The 15,330-nt window shown below is 38.6% G+C and overlaps 1 protein-coding gene across 2 annotated transcripts in view; it reads right to left on the bottom strand.

The window, feature by feature from the left end:
- Nucleotides 1-15,330, bottom strand: part of SRGAP1 (SLIT-ROBO Rho GTPase activating protein 1) — a 278,881-nt gene that overhangs the window by 72,366 nt on the left and 191,185 nt on the right. For both annotated transcript variants that reach the window (XM_019514652.1, XM_019514653.1), the window contains exons 5-8: nucleotides 12,156-12,338; nucleotides 11,544-11,672; nucleotides 2,682-2,903; nucleotides 1,055-1,156 (exon numbers count right to left, since the gene is read on the bottom strand). In XM_019514652.1, the coding sequence (XP_019370197.1) occupies nucleotides 1,055-1,156; nucleotides 2,682-2,903; nucleotides 11,544-11,672; nucleotides 12,156-12,338 (636 nt within the window). The remainder of the gene's footprint in view (nucleotides 1-1,054; nucleotides 1,157-2,681; nucleotides 2,904-11,543; nucleotides 11,673-12,155; nucleotides 12,339-15,330) is intronic.

The following is a 15,330-nucleotide window of genomic DNA, read 5'->3' as shown; positions in this document are numbered from 1 at the left end:
CCTCATTAGTGTACTCTGGCTTACCACCATGAGCTCCCGCTTCTCTTTATGTCTTTGCACTGATTTGGTGAATAACCAAAAGCCCTTCCTGATCCTGCACTTACCTTCTCTCGCCTATATCTTCCCAACTGTGAACTTGATCTGCTATCTGAATTTTAATTTTAATTAGTCTACTGGCTACATGAGGTGAACACAAGTGTTTTGACTCTGATTCAGGCATTCATGCTGTAAATAGAGAAAGAAAATAATACAGCTTTTGGGGACAGACTTGCACTTATGCTAAGACCGCCTTTTACTGCTCTTTTACTACGTATGCCATTAACCAAGACATGTATATAGTTCTACCTGAGAACAAAGCAATGATTCTGCCTCTGCTATCAAAGATAGAGTTGAAATTCCTTCATCCTTTGAAGCAGTTTCTCTTCTGGTCAGGAGATGGGGAGAGGGCAAGTATGTGAGAGTTATTCTGAATGCAGTGGCTTCCTGGCACAAAACTTCTTAATTGCATATGCACTGTGACATGTTTTAAACACAAATTTCAGTGCTTTTTCCATTTTGAAGGGAAATAGATGGGATTTTCAAAGGGCCCAACGGCAGCTAAGTTACCTAAATCAATACAAATTGTACACTTTCAGGATTTAGAAACCTTTGAAAAGTTGCCATTAAGTTGTTATAAACACCTACTTTATCTGGAGTAGGGCCTTTTCTAACCGAATGAAGGACGTGTGCATAAAACAATGGTGTTTTCGTTCTGGTTCCTTACTACAGATAACAACTGGAACAACTACAGTCCTCCTTTCTTTGATCTACTGGACTAAATCCAGCACTGATGTATGTTTAGTATAATTCCTAAATTAATGGGATTGCACAGGCAGAATATAAAGGCATCTGGTGTATAGTTTTTAAAAACTCAAATGTGTAGAGTTTTTAAATAAAAATGGTATAGATTTAAACCACTGTCATCTACATTATCTTTCTTGGCTTCTGACACTGGAGAAACTAGCTACTCTCCTAAGCTGTTGTTAATTACACATTATAAACAGACAGATCTCACCTCTTCATTTTCAATTTTAAGTGTGGCCAGACGTGATTGTAGCTGTTGGTACCTCAGCATAAGCTCTGCTTGTACTGGTTGCTGGGCAGTGACCTGACAAACCTATCAAAGAAGCAAAAATGGCTGTGAGACTCAAGGAAAAAAATTCAACTGACCAACACAAGCTGGGGTTACTGTCTTTAGAACTCAAGAACCTACTGAAAATATAAATTAAGCTATAAACAAGTGATTTCAAACATGCAAATCTTAATTTAAAAATATATATATGGTTGTGGGAGCTGGACTCTGAAAAAATGAGAGACTCAGAGACTAGAAGCACAGTATTATCAAAAACATTGAGAATTCCATGGATAGCAATCATCTGATGACTGGATATTGGAGAAGACTGGTGTGACAAGAGATTTTAGCATCACCATTAAGGAAAGGAAGCTAAAACTCTTTGGACATGTGGTTAACAAATAGGGTCAGGGATGATCAGGGGATCTAGCAGGGGGCTCATCTAGACGACCTCATCAACTCCCTTCCAGACCTATTCTCCTATGATCCAGAAAAGTGTGGATAAGCAGCATAAGGGAGTGGACAGAACTGAAGATCAATCGGGTAAGATTAGTAGTGAAGAGATAACTGTGGAGAGATCTGGCTTATTGGGTCACCAATCCTCAAATCACAGATGCATTATAAGCTGTAGATATATTCTAAATATATGTAGTGGCATTGATATTTCTCTCTACTATGGTTGCTTTGTGCTGCTCCAATGTCACCTAACCATGTAATCTCAGGAGGTTCCCTATTGGAAGGGAAATCCTCAGCTGTCAGTGCTCTGTGCAACTGGCCTCTTGTGTAACAGAAATAGGGAACAGTTGGAGATCCTTTGTGTCCTGATAACATTCAGATCATAAAATGGTCCATCGAGGCCACTGTTAGTCAAGCAAAGTTTAGAGCAAGTCTGAGACTGCTTTAAGTTTACATACAAAGGCCAGAATAGGGATAGCCGTAGTGATGATAACACACCAATATTTCCTCTGTTCCTGTGTTGAACACAGCTTGACTAGAGAAGAAAATCTTGTAGAAGGCAGGGTAGATTTGCACCTTGTAACCTAATCAAAGTAAATAGATATACATAGTACAAGATTTCTTGGGATAAAGCTCACTTTATCATATGCTGTAAAGAAATTTTTGGCCACCAGCATTGTGTGTAAATGTGTAAATCAGGAAATGAAACCTTTTGAAGACTAAGAAACATGCTATTCAGAGTTACTCAGAATACTTCTCACATAAAACAACCCTTTTTCTTACGTTTTATATTCCACAATAATACTTTCTATGAAAGTATTTCTATGAAAGTATTATTGTGGAATATAAAACGTAAGAAAAAGGGTTGTTTTATGTGAGAAGTATTCCAAGTAGCTCTGAATAGCATGTTTCTTAGTCTTCAAAAGGTTTCATTTCCTGATTTACACATGTCTTTGTAATAATACTGGCTAGACTCTTTGTAAAAGTAAATATAAAGCTTCCTCCTGAAGAAAAGAAAACAGAATTCTACAGACATGAAAACTTCCCTGGTGGGAGACAGGTATTACTGTTTGTGTTGATCTTATTTTTCTCCAAGAAGTCACCAACAACTTACCTCATCACCCATATGAGACTGGAACTCAAATTTCATTGGTGGGCAAAAGGCAGTGGGGTACATCTCCATAAATCTCTGCTTATCACTTCGTGGCTCCAAGCTGTCAACAGCATTTTCAATAATGTCTAGACCCTCATGTCTGGAGGTTTCAAGATTATACTCTGCAGAGAGATATGTTCTTAGGGCTCTGTTCAGACTTGCATGATATCCAAGATCGCAACACTAATAACACAAAAAAGGAAAAGGAAACAAAAATCAGGAACAAAATTTCCTGGCTATGACATAAAAAAAAGCGTACATAACCACTAGCACTTACAGTGTCACAATTATTTTCATCTTGAAAACTCTTTACAAATAACAGCCTTCACAACCGCAATGCCAAGAGAGTTAGTAATAATTATCTCCATTTTACAAAGGAAGAAATGGAAGATTAAAAGAAAGTTTTGGAAGAGAACAGAGCTTCACACACAAAAGCATGGAATGCTCACGGGGATTTCAATCTAATTTTTTTACTGAACCTATTGATTCCTTTCAAAACCCAGCCATATATGATTTCTCCAAGATAATACAGCAAGTAATTTGTGTAGCCCAGTAACATAACTATGGGTGGGGGGGGGACACCATCAGAGGTGCCAATTTGGGATAGGGTGCCATCAGAGGTGCCAATTTGCTGAACCAGCTGCTGCCTCTGCCACTTTGTTGCTGCTGCTCAGGGTATGGGACCACCCAGCTACACTTTAGTAAAGCCAGCATTAAAAACTGCAGAGCTGCTGTTTGGTATTCCTGTGCTTAAATTAAATAGCTAATGACTCCCCTCTGTCTGAGCTGTTTTGGTTTAAAAGAAAACAAATTCTCCACTAAACAAAGAATAAATATATATTTAGCATATATATTTTTCCAACTATTTAAGTTGGTCTAATAAAAGAGATCAGATTCACCCAAAGAACCTTGTTTGCCTATTTAGCATATATACACTATATTCCGTGTTTTAGATAAATCCAGCACTGAATGTCATGATGAAAAAGCAAAAATTTATTCCTTTTCTTCTAAGGGTTATGATGATGTTAGAACTAAGTGAAATTTAATTGGTAAAATGTAAACTAAATTTGTTGCTTAATTAAACATCTTTGGCTTAAGCTATTCCTATTTTAGGTAACAGTTAAATTTATTTACAAAAAATGGAATACCAGTAGCATACATGGTGATTTCATTTTTTCAGTGTTCAATCAACAATATTCTAAGTGTCTGCTAAGCGATCATACTGCAGCTACTATTATTCATCTGGATGGTGGTCTGCTTACAGCAGCATACCAGTGATACCATTCATCAGTGCTGATTTTTTAAAAATTACAGGAAATTTAACTAATTAAATGAATTAATGTTTTACTTAATTTAAACTTGGGTTATACCACAACCACACGTAAGGAGGGTTTTTCAGTACAGCAAAACATCATGCTCTTTCACTGTACTAGGATGCCTGCAAGGGAACACTGTAGTCTTGAGAGAGACTTGTAACAGTCAGGGAAAATGTGTCATGACAGCAGATAGGGAACAGGCTGCTTCAGAGCATTCTCCACTCAGTTTCCATTGTTCTATAAAACTACCTTCCACCTGCAAAACTCATAGGCAAAGTGCTACAAGAGTACAAAATTATCATTTCCCTCCTGTCTCCCCCATGCCAGAGGAAGGAATCAAGCCTGCTAACTTTTTAAATCCTTTGGGAAACTCATTATGAGGGAGATGGGTGCAAAGGAAGGACTTGATTCCTTCCTCTGGCATGGGGGACACAGGAGGGGAATGATCATTTTGTACTCTTGTAGCACTTTGCCTATGACTTTTGTAGGTGGAAGGCAGTTTTATAGAGCGATGGAAACAGAGTGGAGAATGCCCTGAAGCAGCCTGTTCTTCATCTGCTCCCTTTCTCACCTCTATTCAGAAGAAATGTTCCAAATATGCACTACAAATATATTTGCATGTGAAAATTCTCCATAATTTCCACATCTTGCCATGTGCTGTGATAAGCTCTGGTGCAGTTTGCTGGAGTCAGCTACTCCTGGGTGCAGCATCTGCACATGTCCCTGGACCACAGCAGTTTTAGCCAAAGTGGAGCAGCCCTAGGGTGGTGGTAGGCTTGGGGAGTCAGCCCTGGGCTCTGGATGGGGGCATCAGGCTGGCTGCAGCACAAGAGTGCCAAAACAGTGGGGCTGTGTGGCTGACCCTCCACTGCTGTGGTCCCAATCACTGTCCATATGTGATTTTCTGTGCAGTAAATGACTCTGCCGTTAAGATAGTATGGTCAGTACTATTTTATGGCAGAGTTAATTAATTTACTGTGCCCTAATACTGGCAGATGTGTAGATGGTGATGATTTACTGCAGAGCTAATTTGTCAACTATGCAGTAAAGTACACGTGTAGATGCACCAGGTAAATGAATTTAGATGGTTCATATACATGCGTAGAAGCACTATATATATGGACCATTTTAGGCCATCCCCTATTTCCCCCAGAAATGTCATTCTTAAACAAGAATGTAGAGCCAGATCCTTTTCCCGCTGTATCGGTACAAGTTTGTGTTATATTTAGAAAAAAAGGCAGAGTTCTAACTTTATTTTAATCAGATCCATATTTTAAAGCTTTCCAGCCTAATAATACAGCTGTTAGCAGGTGTTTGCAAAGAAAGTGCTTGCCCTCAATTTTATCTTCTTCTGTGTTAAATAAAACCTTAAAGTCAATTTATTATTTTGGATAAAAAAAAAAATAGATTAAAATGCTGGTAAGAAAGGATATAGGGCCAGATGTTTTCTTTTTTTGTGTATTAATTCTGAAGAGACCTCACAGAAGATTAAACTGAAAGAAATTGAAGGCAATGCTGCATTCACTAGGGTGCACATCTAATCACTTGGTATAAACCCAAAGGCATCTACAAACTCAGTTTTGGAACTTCCAGACTTGTATTAGCAACATCAGACACTGATTTACAGAGAAAGCCACCACAATTACAAGCCCATGGGATTTTGAGGGAGCTGGAAAATGGACATCCAGTCTCTGTCCATTGATAGCACGAAGTTTTCTGTGATTTAAATCTAGATCCACTCAGCAACCATCAGTGACTAAACAACGAAAAAAACTATATCCATCACTTTTTGGATAATGATGGACTGTAAAATACTGATTCTTAATTAACAGTCTCTCTCAATTTTCAGCCTAAAATTCAGAGGAATAGTTCTGGAAAGTTGAAATAAGCTACTTAATGTTTACACAAACCATACTTTTGATTCTTTTGAGGTTGTCTCATTGATAATTTAAAGTTGAGGACCTTGTGGCTAAAGATTTTCATAGGTAACTACTGAGGTTGGACAAATGAGATGGTCTGTGATCAAATTGGATGTAAAAAGTAGACAATAAGAAACTGCGTTTGGGGGATATGAGATCCCACTGGAAAGTCTTTGGCAGTGGAAGATTAAAGCTAATGAGAGACACACTTGGGAGGAATGGGAAAATTAGCTTTGTATCTGGCATTTAATTTGGCATTTTAATCATTATTTGGAAGTAAATCTGAATCAATATTGTGAGCAATTAATTTATTCATGCCCATCCTGAGTACATTTAGGCCTGAATAAAAAGTGCAGTACAGCACAATCAAGCAACCAGATTGCTTTTATTTTGATGAGCTAGAATAAAATTCCAATGGCACTGTAATTGAAAAGCAGGCAAATTCATAAGATGACCTTGAATTCTAAATATTGATTTTCTAATCAACACTTATCTGGACATTAAGATTTAAAATCAAATGGATCTGTGTGTACATATATTTAGGAAACTTGTGTAATAAAGGTGATGAGCTGCATATAATTTAGCCTAATTTCAAACTTGACCTATGAATGACTAATGAAGCACATGACAAAACGTCTTTAAAGAATAAATTAACTTCACTGAAAGTTTGGCTGGAAGCAATACCAACACTGATTTAGACATCTTCCAAACTCCTACACATCCCAAACACCACAACAGACCAGAATCAAAAGCTGAAATATTCTATTCATTCTAGTTCTCTGACCACAGACAGCTTTGTTGTTAATGCTGTTTTGTTTTGATTGCTGTTTCCCCAGCAATTTACTTTTGGATTATAAATCTGAATCTGAACTCTCACCTTACAGGCACATTTTAATTACATGGAAATCTTCAAGTAACACAACAATAATATTCACCATATGGACGGATGTTAGTACAAACAGGCAGATTAATAGGGAGTGTACACTATACTGCGGCTTAGAGATCTACATTCTTAATTCAAAAACCAATACATGAAACAAAGGTTGCTTAATTTAGCTGAAAAACATGTCTTTGTCACTTTCCATACAATCTAAATCAAATGTACACTCTGTCTTGCATTTGAAGTAGATCTTCCAGTTCATCCAATGGAGGAAATAATCTATTTGAGGGATAATTCCAATTCCCCTGCCCGAATAAAAATGGAATAGAAGCAGTCATACATATAAAACAACAATTATCCCACCACTCCTTTTATAAAGGTTGGCTCTAACATTACATTTTCAAAATGCTCCTCCAAAACATAGGTTTAAGGCTCAGACTTCATTTTATCTGGCTTTTATCATGAAGATTAATATGACTATTAACTATACAGAAGCAGGTTAAGTAAGAAGCACTGAGCTTTCTTAATGAAATAAGTGAGTTGAACAGTTCAGAATGAGTTCAGAGTTCAGCTGAAGAATTGCAATTTAGGATCTTCCATAAGAACTTGAGAAAATAAAGTTATACAAAGGTTCAGGTGCCAACTTTATTGGAAAAAATGACTCCTAACTATAAAACACATGGCCCATATTGGGCAAATGGACTACATAGCAAATTATATATTGTATTTACTCAAATATAAGATGACTCCCAATAATTAGATACTAAAATTTATAAATTTGTTACTATTTTCCAGGTTCAAAATCTAATTATTGGGTGAAGAAATGATCATAAATCTGGAAGTCAGAAGTATAATGTTCCATTAGTAGATTTACAGCATGAGGTTTTTCTGGTTCACCACTACATGTACTCAGTGAGAATCATGTTTCACGTTTTGATTATATAACCCCAAACCTCGCCAAAATGCTTCCATTTACTAAAGGTATTTCCTTTGTCAAGTAGTAAACACTTAAAAAAAATCTGTTATCTTCTTTCCTAATTTATATTCTGATTACAATAGGAGTATCTGAAAGACACTTCATTTAAACTACTTCATAATTAGATGAAATGGGCTCTGAACCAATTTCTGGTTACAATTTTTTATAACCAAGACCTGTGAATAATGGTGCATACGTTTATTTAAAGTCTTTAGGGATTTAATGGCACCTTTCCCACTCAAGTACTGCCAAATTGTGTAAAATTTAGGTTTCCTTAAAAAAAATAATTAAAAATCAGTCTTTGCAGTGGCAGGACATTGATGGTACCTTTGTCTCCAGTAGCAAGTTGGGGTGTTTTTCATGTTTTGGGGCACTGTGCCTGGCAGTTGTGTGAGACTGCTGTTTGTGAAGTTTTAGGAATAAGTTATACCAGGTATCAGACTTAGTCTGTGGGCCAGATCTGGCTGGCGGAGCTGTGTCACTTGAATTATGGAGCTGGTAGAGGGGCTGGACACAAGCAGGAATAGGGCTTGCCACCAGAATCAGAGGCACAGAGCCTGACAAGCACGTGAGTCAGCAATGGGGGCATGTGACAGCTGCATTAACCTGGCCCAGAGGGCAGGGCGAGTTTGAATCCCCTAGGTTAGACAAATTTTGGATGAGCAGGATATTGGATTCACTGGCCTTCTGAAGCCCCTTCTAGCCCTACTTTTTGGTGATTCTATGATTCAAACATTAACCTCAAGTGTTATCTAATGCAGTTATGTCTTTGTAAGTCTGTGGACTTTGTAAGTCTTGTTTTTGTAGAGCACTTTGGAAAACTCCAGGTCAGTAGAATGATTTGTCTTGTCAGTTTTCAACCGCTGCTATCAAAAACTCCCTTGGTATCAGTGCAATTGACAAGAATCAGGCCTGTTTTCCCAGTCTGGAGCTGAGAACTTTGGCTGCCTATACATGTGCTCAAGAGTGGGGAGGGGATCATTTTAATTAAAGCAGTTCCCAGAGAGCTGCTCTAATTAAAATGCTGCAGCAGCACATGCATTAAGCCCCCATGGGTTTAAAAATGGCTGTGGAACACTTTACCTACAGCTCATTAAATAAGCTTTAAAGTGCCCCCACAGCTATTTTGAAACACAGGGGGCCTTAATACACATGATACTGTGATGATGCTAAAACAGTCTAATTAGAATACAGAGCAACCTCGATTACTTGAGTCTGCTCTGACATATTCCAATTAGAATGCACTGAAGCATGTCAATAGGCTGCCTTTCTGACCAAAGTGGAAACAGACACTTGAAGTATCTTCTAGGGAGGAGGGCTCAAAATCAGAAGCCCGAGGAGGGAGAGATTAACAATAGGACAAAAACCGAGATATTCTTCTTGCTTGCAGCATCAGGAAAGGATCAAGGAGCTTTAGATTTCTCAGACATCTATGAACTAGAGCCTACAAATGATGGAATCTCCAAGCAGGGTCAGCCAGGGAGAGCAAGCACATCTTGACGTGTGTGCTGCCTCTGTGTCTCATCTTGAGTCCTTTAGTTTAATTATCTCACAATTTTGGTAATTTTTTCAGAGTAGGAGGAATCATGGCGAGTAAATGAAAGAGAAATAGTATAAGATAGAAAAGTCAAGAGGAATACAGGGGGAAGAAAACAGCAATCAACAGATGTTAAAAAAAAGAGAAAAAGGAAGATGGAGGAGGAAAAGAGAGATAGTAAATACTGAACATGCAGCAAGAAAAGATCCACCATGATCTGTTGTAAGACTGAAGGAAGGAAGAAAAAGTAGAATGAAGCCAGGAAGGGAGAAGTTCTAACAAAAGCAAGTCTGATTGTGTAAATTCCATTACAGAGATATATAAAGAAGAAAGCTGGTTCTCCATGTTGCAATCAAATATAGTACCACAAAACCGAACAGCTTAGTCTTTGAAGCTGAAGGGGAGTTTTTCATTTTGTCTACTAGGTGTCTCATAATTTTTCAAGCTTTACATTAGCAAGCTTAAGGAACAGGGATCAGCAACCTATGGCTCATGGGTCAGATCTGGCCCATGGAACCTTTGGATCTGACTCATGGATGTGGGGCGTTGGCAGTTTTCAGTGATAAGGGGCACCTTCTGTGAGTGCTCTACCTGTGCTGTCCTGGGGACAAACACTGACTGCAAGGGTTTTCCCTGTGCCGGCTGTGACAAGGGAGGGGGGCCGCAGTACGTTCCTATTTGCTCAGCTCTGACCCAGGATGGGTCATTCTGGTCCACAGATGGAAAAGGTTGTCTACCTCTGCTCTAAAGCATCCAATACTTGCCACTGCCAGAGACAGGGGACTAGACTAGATGGACCTTTGCTCTGACCCACTGTAGCTGTTCTTATATATCTGTGCGGCCTCACTGCTTTCAGCATTTTTCAGATGTGTAATTCATCAGTAACTAGTTCTGTTGCTGACATAATTGATTAATTTTACTCAATTTTGTTAGTTTTCAAATGCTGACAAGAGTAGGAAACAATAAAAACATTTAACACTAAAATTAACAGAAATTATTCTAGATATATGAAAACAACAGCTTTTCCAAGGAAATCCTCATTTTTATATGGCTGCTTTATAGAATAAAACAATGCTTTACAGTTTAACTTGTAGTATCTCATTATTATTCCAGAAGCTGGAAGTGTCCAAACTTTTCTATGTCATGCACTATTTGGCCCCTTCTACACATTATAGCTACTGCACAATTAACTGATCAACTGCACAACTAAACTGAGGCCAGCTACACGTGCAAAGTATCTATCTCACTGTATGAAGCTCCAACCAGGTATAAAGTTAGACTTTTAAAATGTATACTAACTTTATAGCTGGTTGCTCTCTACCTTTAATGTGCATACGTAGCAGCATCTCCCCTGTGGCTAGGAGCTACCAACCCTAGGGATGCACCATGCCCAGGACGGGTTGGGAGTTCCACAGTCAAGCGGACTCAGCCACAGCAGTGCCCGGTGGCTGCGGGACTTTGGGCCACAGCTGCAATCTTCCAGCCCCAGGGGTATGTGGTGCACCCCCACAGCTGAGAGGCTGCAGTAGCTGAGATCTGCCAGCCATGGGGGACTCCATGCACCCTGTATCTGGGGGACTGCAGCTGCTTTGAACTCCCAGCCAGGAGGAACATGGTACACACCCCACAGTTAGGAGACTGCAGCTGCTATGATCTCCCAACAATGGGAAATGTGGTGCGCCGCTGCAGCTGGGATCCACTTCAGCTGAACGAGCTCTGGGCCACAGGAGATTGCTTCTTGCGGGTGCAGGGGGAGCCCAGGATCAGGCTTTTCTTCCTGCACCAGTAATAAGACGTGATGGGATCTAATGTGCAATCCCACAATTGTGCCTCCTGCCATGCATGTATGACATGGTAGGAGGTACAAGTGTATGAATCGTGCATTAGATCCTATTGCTTCTTTACCTGCCCACATAGAAGGCAACATGTTTTCTGCAGGCACCTAGGAGAAAATCTAGCTTGCTAATTTTTAAAAACACGACTTCAGTTGCCTACAGACTTGTTTTTGGTTAAATACAAAATTCGAGGAAAATTTATTGATTACATTATAAAAAATTATTACGATCCACATATTATATGGTATGTGACTAGTATACTTCAACTATTGTATGCATTCTCTTTGAAGATGAAAGATGCAATGAAAATGCTCCTTATTATTCCTGAACAGAATAAATAGATAAACATCAAGTACTTACATCAATTAAATCTGAAAGATCATGAATATAATACTTGAAAACAGAAGCGTTGGTTGCTTCAAGGGTAAGTAGGTACTCATTTCGGGCTTTAATAGATTTCAGCTTGTTTTCAGAGTATTTTGCTTGACGCTAAGAAAAAGACTGAATGTTATTATGAGAAAGTTTGAATTACAGTACCTCAGCATTATCATGTAGCAAAATACAAAAAAGTACTGATTGTTACTGTTAACAAGAAAGAACCTTTACTTTCTGCTGTGTACTTACCAAGAACACAAATTCAAAAACCTTTCTAGAAAAAAAGTAATTTTGTATTTAACTTCATATATGACCAAACCATGTAATATGCATACTGCAGGGAGAAAAAGTACTTTCTCCTTGAATTTCAAGTCTATTTGCAATTAAGTTTTTTGTAAACTACTGCTAATTTATTACATATTTTTTATTTAATGTCATTTCATTATATGTTACATATTTTCCAAAATGGACACATCTGTTTAATGTTGTAGTATTGAACTGTATAAATCTAAGCTACAGTTTCAAGGGATCTTGGAACAAATCTGGGTTTACTTCAAGTGAAACAGGATAACAAGCTTTTAAAGAAACACTATTTACTTTTTCTTTCATTTTTTCAATCTTCTTCACAGAACTCCGCCTCTGGTGTCTCTCCTCTAGTCGAATATGAAACACAGGGTCTCCTGACCTCCCAATCTGTTTTTCTTCTTGCTTCTCCGCCTCCTTCAGCTTGCTTTCTGCACTGATGCTCTCTGCATGATACATATGGTATGTTTTCATGACCTGTAGAAGGCACAGGGAAGGTAAGAAGCAATGGTAATCTAAAAACTAGCCTTGGAAAAACTGGAGGGCCCCTGAGAGAAAGCATCATCTTAAAAACATGACATTCTTTTGCCAACAAGGTCTGAGGCTCATGGATTTTATTTTTCTTTTTTGCTGTGGAATTTCATCTCGAGAGTTAAAAGCAGCCCTGTATGCTTTGCTCTCAAGTTATTTTCAATGAAGGATATATCCAGTGTTAAAGGGGCTATTATTGTGTTTAAGTAAATATCTTTCTGTAGCACTTTACATATTCAAAGCATTGTGAAACATCTTTTGAATAAAGGGAAGGGTGATGGAGCATTAGTCTGAGTGTAAGCAGAATGATTAGCTTCTCTTTCTCTCTCATCTTCCCCTCAATGTATAGTTGATATACTGAAACATGCTGCTACATAATTTGGCATCAAGCTATTAACCATCTCAGACAAAATTAAAATAGAATATAATCTTTTAGCAACTGGTTGTAAGAAACAATATGAGAAGTCATACAGTATACAAATTGATTTTAGATGAAAGAACAAATCTATATCATTAACTTCTAGAGCAGCAAAAGCAACTCATGACTTCATACATATACTTTAACTACGCACAATAAAACAGGGCTATATTATGTTCAATTTAAAAAATGTTTACATCTTCACGCGTATGTTAACAGCCCTTATCTTTGATTACTGAAAAAGAAAGTTTGAAAACAAACCTAAATGACTGCTCTTAGAAGAAGAGGAAGGAAACAAAGCTAGTAGAGACCCTGATTCTGAAGAATATATTCATGATTTGCTGGAGCATTCTAGTCCTGCAATGAAGCAGTTGCTGACTAGCCAGACTTATCTGTTGCGTAGGGTTAAAGCAATCTATCTAGAGACTTAAAGATCAGATGAGAGTTGGGAAAAGAGAGGTTACATAAACAAATGGTATGTGAACTTCCCCCACCCTTAATTCTCTATGCTAATCCCATTAATCTCTCCCCTCTTATGCAGCTCACAGAGGTTTCCCCTTCTCTGGAATTATCTGCCTGTATAGGCCAAGAGGGGACGCAGGACAGTCCTAACTATGCTTTCTTAAAAAGAAGAGCAAAACACAAAACCCACCAACAGTAAATAACATAAGCTTCAAAGCTAACCTTTTTGCAGCAGAAGTATAATTCCTATCCCATCAGGTGGGGAAGGCTCCTCAATGAGTGGAGGAGCTCCCTTTCTACGCTCAACTGACCACCTGCTTTCAGGTTTCTATACTGGTTTCAGAGAACACTATGTGTGTGAATCCTCAACACTGGTGGCCTCCTTTTTTCTTTCCAGGATGACAAAGCTGTCAATCAGGCAGATGTCACTTTTGGGCCAATGCCATGCAGACCATTTACAGCTTCTGAGTCAGCCAGCCAGGAAATACATTGGCTGCTCCTGCCTCAGCAGGATGTTGTAGAATACAGTAGGAGAGGTAGTCTTAGGGAGGTGCCTTGAAATACCCTCTTGGGATAGAAGCAGCTTCTGTTGCAGCATAATCGGAAGGCCTAAAGAGCTTCTATATGTTGGCACTGAGGAGGCCTCATAGATGGATAGAGGTAAATTAATCTTACTCCACAATGGAAATATGCCTTAATATTATGATTCTCAGAAACCAGCTGCATGCTATTCCAGGTGGCTATAGAACACATGTACGAGAACACTCGTATTTAAAATTTTGGGCAACAAACAAAAAGCCTTTGGGGAATCCTTAATAGCACATGTAAAATGTTCAATAATTTAAGCTATTGGCAGAACTAAGATGTGAACTCTCTTGAAAAAAATAGCAAACTGTTCACTTCCCCACTCCTTAGCTAAGGCAAAACCTTGCAGCATTTCAAAACTAGTTGCTTTTAGAGCATATTTACAAGCATATGATCACAGTTGCTATGCCCTTCTGTGGAATGGATATATTGTAATTTTTTGCATTAACACCAACACCCAACGAAATGTGGAGTTCCCCATTGTTCTGTGTTCTGTATATACACATAATAAAAGGGACTATCCATGTGTCCAAAAAGCATGGAAACTAAATAAGCAAGACAAAGGCATGGAAGAGGAAACAGGGGCACAGCATATCCGTGACAGAGTTGGATTCTACAGATTTGGAGTTCGTGTGTTTAACTGAATGTTATGCTTTACTGCTTTCATTCTGGGTTTGTGCTAAAAGCATTTCTAATAGCAAGTAAGAACTTTAACTCTTCAGATTCCTTATAGACAAAATAAAAAAAATTACATTTGTGTCCTTTTATCAAGAATTGTGTTTTGTATAACGAATGCTAAAAATAACAGGAAGTTACAATGTTCTAAAAAAGAGACATGAAAAGGAAAATTAAAAGTAGAGATTGTGCCCTTTCTTTTTTCTTCTTTATAAGATCCCTTTACAGAGAAGACTTAGAGCTCTGCTTTTAACGGAAAAGAGTTCCAGCCCCAGACAGAGTATCAGGATCTTTTGGCTCAAGGATCACCATCATACTCATGGCATAAAGTCATGCAGTTTTTCAGTGTCTCAGTTTTTTCCACCCATGAAAAGGGCACAGTATATTATATAGGTATAATTAAATATACCTAGCATGTTTTCAGCTGTGGATTTCTAAGTATTTAATCATGTGAGTTCTATTTTACAAACCAACTAAACCCACAGATTTGAAGCAATTCCTCCTGTCACCCCTGCCACTTCCCCCCGTGAACTTCTATAGAGTAGAAGATGCAGCATAAGTCTCTCTCTTGGCCAGTTTTTCATACATGAAACCAAGCTGGTGCATTCAGCCAGCCCCATTATCTGCAGTAATGAAGTACCCCAGAACTTAAAACAAGCTCTTCCTGAGAATCCCAATAAGCCCAGTGCTAGAGCTCTGCTTGTCTATTTTTCCTCTGCCGTTAACCCACAGCATGAATGACTGGTGCGTCCCACAGAAGCCAGCGGTGGCTTCAGCCAATCTCAAGGGGGGGGGGGG

Source organism: Gavialis gangeticus, unplaced genomic scaffold (assembly GCF_001723915.1).
Source record: "Gavialis gangeticus isolate Ggan-Ray unplaced genomic scaffold, GavGan_comp1, whole genome shotgun sequence".
Lineage (NCBI taxonomy): Eukaryota > Metazoa > Chordata > Crocodylia > Gavialidae > Gavialis > Gavialis gangeticus.
The sequence above is the reverse complement of the archived record's forward strand: the minus strand, read 5'-3'. Positions and strand labels throughout refer to the sequence as shown.